Raw genomic sequence first — 8,741 nt, forward strand, 5'->3', positions numbered from 1 at the left:
ACATGGGTAGATGGGGACGTCTGAGGCCGCAGCCTCGTGGGATGCGCTGCTCGTCGTTATACAAGGAAAAGGGAAAACGTGAGAAAAGAGTAGGTTTAAAAAAAAAAAAAAAAAACATCTCACACTGTCCTTGACGGGACAATGTGAGGTTGTAAATTTTTCAATTAATTTTATTCACATTAAATTGTCCTGAACAAACCCTGATCTGTGATCGGTGAATTCAGTTCAACGCTGTAGATCAGAACAGATGTGGTTCCTCTAAATCAAAAGACTTTAATTTACTTTATTTATTTGACAAAAAACAACTGAACTCTTCAAGTAATACTCGTTTTTCAAAGACGGTACAGATGTCTGATGCAGAACTAAAAAAAAAATAAAAAAAAATAAAAATAAATTATATATATATATATATATAAAAATTAAAACATTATATATATATTTTTATATTATATATATATTTTTTTTTTTTAATAAATACAATAAAAACAACAAAAGTGAGCCTTTCCAATTCCATGTTTATTGTTACACGTAAAGCACTTACTTGTAAGAGTAGACATGAACATGAGACCAAACGCAGTTCGGCCAAAGTCAACGATTAGTTACCGTTTGTTTTTGGTAATATGAGAGGAGGGAAAACTAGGAAAAATCTCAAAGAGTAAGTCGTCTTTGAGACCACAAGGCACAGCATGAGTCAGCCTGCTCCTCGTCCAACGTACAGAAACAAACAAAATAAAAATATTATCCCAATGTAACATAGTCCGGAAACCCAGCATTTACAGAACATTGCATAATAATCCAAAGAAACACGAGTACAAGAATACAAACAGCACAATCATAAACTGACCTTCTTATGGCTTCAGGATACAGATATGTAGACGTTCATGGCGCCACCTAATAAGACGTGCTTGCATTTTTTTTTAATACGTGTTCTCCTAAACACCCAGACTCTGTGAATTACTTTCATTTGGCCTTCTGATGCACATATTCATGATTAAGTAAAAGATTCAGGAATGTCTGCTGCTTCATCAAGGTAATAATTTATCCATCTGGGTGAAAATATGTAAACAACCTTGCAGCCAGAATTCTGCACTCAGTCTGAAATAGACATATACAGCATTCTTGTGCATGAGGAGTAGTGCATAATGAGTGACGGGTTGACGAGAGCCATCTCTAGAGATGATAGTAATGCAGTCTCACCTTCAAAAAGAGAAAACACGATTCTTCGGGGGAAAAAAAGCTTTTAGTCGAAAAGAGGCGGAGCTACATGAAGATACAGGACTCGTTTAAGACTTTTAAACTTCATTTCTGTCGTTTGGGGGAGCTCTTTCGGCTGGGGTTAAGCGTCATGATGAAATCAGCTGACCCGTTTAGACGCGCTTCATCCCCCGACCCATCAAGCAGGCGAACACCGTCATCACCATTTTGGGTTTGACCTCCACTAGATCATCTGGGAGAGCGTAGACTCGGGCACCGATCTTCCTCGCCATGGAGATGGCGTATCTAGACGGGGTACAGGTTTAACTGTGAGAAACTGGTTTTTCAGCTACCAACGTTTAAGTCTTCTCTTTCGGCACCAGGTTCTTACTTGGCATTTTCATGTTTGTCGTCTTCAGAGAGGCTGCCTGTTTTTACCAGCTCAAAGTTGACGCTGCCGGGCTGGATGGCGTCTATCAGTTCCAGTACCGCCAGGCTGCTGCTGATCTCCTTATCCTGATCGACACAAACGCAAAGAGGATCAGGATCTTTACGCATCGTCCCCCAAAAGGTTTATAGTCGAACATCGCTCAACAAAGAACCGTTCAATTATTTTGTTACAATATTTCTGCGGTGGGGACGCCTGCTTACCTTAAAGCTTGAAATCTTGGTCGATTTTCCAGCCCCTGACAAGGTTCTGTTCACCCAGTTCACGATGATGTCGTCGTTTACTTTCTCTCCATCGCCCAGATCCTCCAGAACATTCAGCGTGTATCTGAAAGAGCAACAATGCGCAACGATCAACGACAAGTCGGAATGAGTTTGAAAAATATAAATATGTTTGTCAGTAAAAAAACGGTTCTAACTCCCTTGAGCTCAGGCTTCATTTTAAACAACCTCAACTTGAAAAAAGCTGGGACGTCATGTAAAAAACAGAATGTGATGATTTATAAACGCCAAACTTATTTTATTCACAATTGAACAAAGTGATATTCACTGTTCAAACAAAGAAATTCTACCTGTATTTAAAGTAATTTTGAGGCCTGCAGGCAGACCAGTTCAGCACACAGACTGTTGTCATTAATTCAGTTTGCAGTTGAGCATCGTCTTGCTGAAATAAGCAAGACCTTCTCTGATAAAAACAGCAAGACGGCAGTACGTTGTTCTAAAACCTGTAGGTACGTTTTGGCATCAATAGAATTTTTCCAGATGTGTAAGCTGCCCATGCCAAAGCTACAAATGCACCCCCATACCATCAGAGAAGCAGAGTTTTGAACTATGTGCTGATAAAAGGAAAGATGGTCCTTATTCTTTTCAGGAGGCTGCAGCTTCGCTGTGAAGTGCTGCCCTTATCGTTTAGAGAAGAAAAGAAAAACATGAGGAACGAAGAAGGTATTAAAAAAAGATCTCACACCGTGTCCTTGACACCCAAGACACAGTGCAAGGTGTCCTCAGACATTAATCAGGGGTAGAGCTGTCATTTCTAACCCGGGCCTGAAGCCCGGCTCGACCCAAATTCGGGGCGGGCTGGGCCATGATAATGTGCTGGATGGGCGGGCTGGGTCAGTGTCGGGCTTTTGATTGTGTCAGCAGATCAGTCGCGACACAATTATATGGCAACATGACTTGCCATAACATGCAATTATATGGCAACATGGCTTGCCATACCTTCACCAGCCGCACGCGGCCATTTCACCGCGAGCTGACAGACCTTGAGGTAAAATAAAAGTTCATTTAAGCTTCAGATGGGACTGTGCTGCCAGGCAGCGATCCATCGCCCAAATGGACGTTCATTCAGCCGCTGCACTCAACAGACGCGTGCAGCCGATGACCCAAACAGGTGAGATCACAAAGCAGACGTGTCAGAGCAGGGTCCATGTCTGAATAAATCAGAATGCAGGCAGAAACAGGGTTTTAATGCTCTTTGACGCCCATGAAAGGACAAACATCTCCTCAGCTTTGATCTTCTGCCTCTTTTATTCAGCCGTGCGTCACCGCGGTAACGTTAGTTTTATGTTGGACATTCGAGCTCCGTGGCTTCAGCAGTGTGTTCCTCTCGTTCGAATTTCAGACTGCCTGCATCAAATCGAACGAGAGGAACACACCGCTGAAGCCACGGAGCTCCAATGTCCAACGTTCAATGTAAATCTAACTTTACCGAGGTCTACGTGTCCACCAACCATTAATAATTAATAAACAGTCAAAGCGTAATTAAAAATGTCGGGGTTTTTTTCGGATTCGGACCTGTAATTACTGTTAATTCGTCGGGTCGGGTGGGGTTCGTAAATGATGGCTACAGGCTGGGCCGGGTCGGATTTTTTGGGCCCGAATGCAACTCTAATCAGGGGGTGCTTCAGCACCCTCTGTGCCCATATTTCCCAGTGTCTTGAATGTTTTCACCTTCTCATGAGCTGCCACACCACAGCCAGAGTCAGGGTTGGGTTGCCATCGTTCAGGTCCTGCCCGCCAATGCCAACGAGAGAGAACTTTGCTGATTTGCCCAGTTCCACTGCATGGTTACAATTCTCCAACTGGGGGGGGGGGGAGTTATGCAAATGTCAGCATAAATAAACCAATTGTTGTTGTTAGCAAAGAACAATGAAAGGAAATCTGCTCTACCTTCTTCATGATGGTCCCCAGTTTTGGATAAGGAGGCTTGTTCACCTTGCTCCAGTCCACCGGGACTTTGATCTTCTCGTAGAGCTGAAGGATGACAATGGCATCTTGTAGGTCTCTATAAGAACAATAAACAATGAACATTTCCATTAAGTAATACAGAAACTGTATTCAATTTGTTGTTTTTTCCTGGTGATACATACACGTAGAGATGATTCACATTAGGGTTCACTCCCAGGGAGTTCATCCAGTTTCTAAAGGTCCTCTCTTCTCTCGTCTCACCTGATCAGCAAAAAGTAAAGAGTTTTAGACTCATTCAGTATGAATACCAGTTACTTTTCTGTAATACATAGTTCCCACACTGATGTGACACTTCCTACATCCTGGTAGGATAAACAAACCAAAAGCAAAGTTCCACTTTAGAGAACTCTTGTGAGAGATGGTTAATGGTTGTGTTCTGTTGGGTTAAAGGGTGTACAAACAAACAAGGCACAGAAAGCAGTAAACAGGTTTTCATTATATCCTGAAACTGAGAAAGCACGAAGGCGGAAAAACTTTGCAACTCAGCGTCGCTCGCCGACGAGTGGAACAGGAAAGACGAGCCATCTGAAATGGCAAGGATTTACTCCGAATACTTTGTTAGCTGTAAAGGAATGTTAAAGAGTAATAAATCTGTGATCTTGTTGAATTTCTTCTGATATGGCTGTAAACAATGTTATTTATGAAACTGAGATTGTGTGTTTTCATGTAGATCTTAAAGAGAATGGAATGCTTTTAACTTCAGGTGCAGCGTGTGAATTCAGACAGGAAAACAAACACTGTTTACTTACCCACCTGTAATCAGAACTTTGTTAGTTTTCAAAGTCAATACATCCTTCACTCAACTGGAGCGAGTCCGAGTCTCTAAACAGCTTTGCTTTCTCTCGTACTATGCATCACTCCCAATAACGGTATTTTTTTCCTCTTTATACCTTTTCAACGACACACTAGCTACAGGGTTTCCAGCATGTCATAAAATAAATTTCCTTGAGGATGTCCCTGAGTAAATCCTGAAATCCCAGGAATTATTTCAGTCACACGAAAACGCTCAGATTAGCATTGCTCAGTGACTTGTTCAGAGATGAAAGTAAGGTGTACAGTACGACTATATGACAATTATTTCTACTAATTAATTATGTTATAGAACACCATAAACTAAAAACCACCACAGCAAATCAGTGAGGATACATGTACTGTGTACACTGTAGAAGCAGAACATGGACTCAATGATACCAACATTAATACATGTACGTCAAAATATCAGATCATCTTTTAATCAGATCAGTGTTCAAAATTTCCCTGTCTGGAAAATGTGAGACATTTTCCAGGTTTTCCCTGATTTCCAGAGTCACTGGGAACTCTGTATCTAATGTGTCTAGAAGGTCCTTCAGCGCTTGAAGAGGCCACAGTTGACACAGTTTAGAAAGAAATGTAGAAAACAAAATGTACGCGGTGCACAGATAATACTGGTATGATCTAAAGGCAACGAGGTACAGTTAAGAATAACAATCTACACTACGTGCTAATAATACAGCCAGTTGTCAAATTATAATTATATAATCTAAAATAAGAAAGTACAGAAGAGAAACTGCAGTTAGGATCTGGTTCTATGAGGAAATCCATGTTCATAGGTGAGATTAAATTATTATAAATCGTCTTCTATATTCAATGCAGATCAGTTTATTTCATACTCACCCTCCAACAAATTCCAGTCGATGTCTTGATTTTCCGGTTTCTTCAGTGCAGGATATTTGTTGAACAGATTGGCGACGAAGGCGAGGTTAAGTTTGGGGTTTCCACTGACGACATCGGCCGGGGTGACAAACTGCCGACAGCCGAGTCGGTCGGCCTGTTGCAGCATCGCTTCAGCTCTCTTTATGTCATCTCTCTCCTGAACACACACACACGCGCACAGGACACACACGCTTGGGTCAGGCTGTTACTGTGCGGTCATGGTGCTCAGCTGTGAGCGCTGAAGGAGCTTACGCTGAAGCCCGACATGTCGATGTCGATGTGTGGCTCGCCGTCTTCTATGCCTTTTGGAGCGATTTGATTCAGGAGGTGGAAATAGGCCCTGGAGTCCTAAAAAAATATAAAAAGATTAAAATAAAACAAGCAAACAAGTTTAGCTGTAAATTTGACAAAATTGCTTAAATTTATTTTTATTTTTGAAAGAAAATCAGATAAAAAAAAAAAGAGCGTTGTTTTTATGCAGTCATAATGTCAGACAAATAAAAAGTTTACATACACTCATGGGCATAAATGTCTAATTTATTTGAGACTTAAGGACCCATTTGAACAGTTTCCTCCCATGTGGGATGATTATACAATATAATAATATTATGTGATGTGTAAAAAGAATCGGGTATAAAAGTATGAATTTATTGTGTATTTATCTAATTTACGTGTCAAAATGAGCCTTTCAAACCTATGAACGCTGTAACTGTTAAGCACAGTGGTGGGAGCATCATGTTGTGATAATGGTACAGTGCATAGGCCTGTCACGATAAACAATAAATCAATCGCATGATAAATGAAAATTATCGACCTCATATATTCATCAGCTTTATCGTTTCTTCGTGTCTCTCTCTTTCTACTGAAGACACTGGATGACAAAAGGCTCAACTCCGGTGCTCTTCACTGACCCCTCCCTTTCTCTTTTCTTGAAAATCCATTTTAACGTCCAAAATCGTGTTTTTGGATTGTTAAAAGCAGCTAAGCTGAGAAGCTAAGCTACGAGTTAAGCTAACAGGCCGACCTAAGGAAAAAACCTCCGTCTTGTCGAAGCTCCAAAATTCACGGTTGAAACCCGTGCCTTCGTGTAAAAAGTCGTTTTTCTGCAAAAAGAAGCTGAGAACTTGTTTGCTGATTTTTTTTGTAAAGCTTTGTGTGAAAAATGCTATGCTAAAGAGCTCAAACCACACCGAGCGTCCGCTATTTTGAGAACCGCAAAAAGGAAGGAGAGACAGCCCATGTCACGTCAAGGGGCCTCCATTCCATTTTTCTTTGAGAGACACGCTGCTCTCTCCCTCACTATCCATCCTTCGGTTCAAACAGTCTTATACTGCCATCCAGTGGTCAAAAAAGGCACTACACACAAAAATCAATCAACATTTCTTCTTACATCTGACAATTACTAATTATTGTTAAATTTCAAACAATATTATCGTTTATCACAATAATTTCTGAGACAATCGTCCAGCAAAATTTGTTGTCGTGACAGGCCTAACAGTGCACAAAGTGGATGGAATAACAGAGGAGGAGGACTACCTCCTAATTCTCCAACTTCACCTCAGATCAGCAGCTAGACAGGTGAAACTTGGACAACTGTGTGTTCCAATAGCCCTGACCTTAACCCTGTAGAAAACTAGTGGATGTGTTTAAAAGACAGGAAATCAGTCAATCTAAATGAACTCAACTGGTTCTGTCAAAAAGAGTTGCCAAATATCTCAACAAAAATTCTGCCAGAAGCTTGTTGATATCTGCATGCTGGCCTATAAAGAGGGTGTTAAACATTCTGACCAACTAGATGCAACTACTGCTTTTATACCTTCTTGTTTCAGATATGACCTGCCCAGTTGAGTAGCAAAAGCCAGTGCTGCCTTTGATAGAGTCCGCTCCAAAGTCTGGGAGCGTAGAGGAATTCATCTCGAAACCAAGATCCAAGTCTACAAGACAGTCATCACCATTCTGCTGTAGGGTTGTGAGACGTGGACGGTCTTTGAAAGACTCGTGAAACAACTGAACCACTTCCACATGACATGCCTTCATCATCTGAGGAATATCAGACGGCAAGATAAAAGTCCCAGACACCGCAGACCTCCCATCAATCTATACAATCTTGCAACGATTCCAGAATCGCTGGACAGGTCACATTCGCCACATGCCAGATACAAGACTCCCTAAACAGCTGTTGTATGGGGGACTGGCATCAGGAAAAAGATCCACCGGAGGTCAGCGTAGATGCTACAAGAACAGTCAAGGCATCGAAGAAATTTTCCATCAACACAGACACGTAAAAAAGCCTAGTGCAGGATCAGTCACGTACAAGAATACAGAAGATGCCGAGACAACACGACTTGTGGAGTCTAGATGTGACGACCACAAAGCGAGGGCGGCGACTACCTTAACAGAAGCCACCGACCACACGTGTTCGACATGTCATGCCCAGATAGGTCTCGTAAAGTCATCTCCATACACACACTCAGACCAACCACAAAACCCTGAGCATCACTGGTCATCTTCACAATGCGATGGACAAACATGATTGCGTAGAAGTTTACAACCAACAGGACATGGCCAGTTACTGGTCATCTGTATCATATGGGTTCCATCCTTTAGAACTGGTTGATTGGTTTTGTTGTGGCGTTTAAAAAAAAACAACCTTGATTTGGGTTCTCCTTCAGGGAAGAGACTCACCTTAATATCTGAGCTGAAGTTATTGATCCTCTGCCAGCCAGCATTTTCCAGGTGAAAGTTGGCCCAGCGCAGCAGCAGCTCTTCTGGCGACAGCTTCATCAGGTCCTCCAAGGTTTCCCCGTCTCTCAGCAAGGCCGCCAACGCTGTTGAGGAGTGGTAACGATCAGTTCTTCTTAACAACAGACTAGTCAGCCGTTCTGTTTGGACTTAAATACATGCTACTCTACAGCAACCTCACCTTCATTTCTGCTAAGCTCGATATCAGCAAACAGGCCGATCTTGATGATCTGCCACAGCAGGCCCAGAACCAGATGGGGCTTCCCTTCTTTCAGGTCTAAAGCGCCAATGTTCACAACATGGCAACCAATGGCAGACGCAGAGTTAAGCGCCAGGTTCAGATTCTCCTAGAAGGTAAAACCAACAGATGTTAGAACATCTGCACAGAAATTAAAATATATATATACACATATAAA

At 41.9% G+C, this 8,741-nt stretch overlaps 1 protein-coding gene across 1 annotated transcript in view; it reads right to left on the reverse strand.

Moving 5' to 3' along the window:
* Window positions 1-501: 501 nt before the first annotated feature.
* Window positions 502-8,741, reverse strand: part of pls3 (plastin 3 (T isoform)) — a 23,017-nt gene continuing 14,777 nt past the window's right edge. The window contains exons 7-16 of the mRNA XM_037687510.1: window positions 8,507-8,672; window positions 8,269-8,411; window positions 5,836-5,931; window positions 5,545-5,740; window positions 4,014-4,092; window positions 3,814-3,928; window positions 3,595-3,725; window positions 1,846-1,969; window positions 1,586-1,710; window positions 502-1,500 (exon numbers count right to left, since the gene is read on the reverse strand). Coding sequence (XP_037543438.1) covers window positions 1,368-1,500; window positions 1,586-1,710; window positions 1,846-1,969; window positions 3,595-3,725; window positions 3,814-3,928; window positions 4,014-4,092; window positions 5,545-5,740; window positions 5,836-5,931; window positions 8,269-8,411; window positions 8,507-8,672 — 1,308 coding nt within the window. The 3' untranslated portion in view covers window positions 502-1,367. The remainder of the gene's footprint in view (window positions 1,501-1,585; window positions 1,711-1,845; window positions 1,970-3,594; window positions 3,726-3,813; window positions 3,929-4,013; window positions 4,093-5,544; window positions 5,741-5,835; window positions 5,932-8,268; window positions 8,412-8,506; window positions 8,673-8,741) is intronic.

The sequence above is a fragment of the Nematolebias whitei genome, chromosome 14, assembly GCF_014905685.2.
Source record: "Nematolebias whitei isolate Nwh7 chromosome 14, NemWhi1, whole genome shotgun sequence".
Lineage (NCBI taxonomy): Eukaryota > Metazoa > Chordata > Actinopteri > Cyprinodontiformes > Rivulidae > Nematolebias > Nematolebias whitei.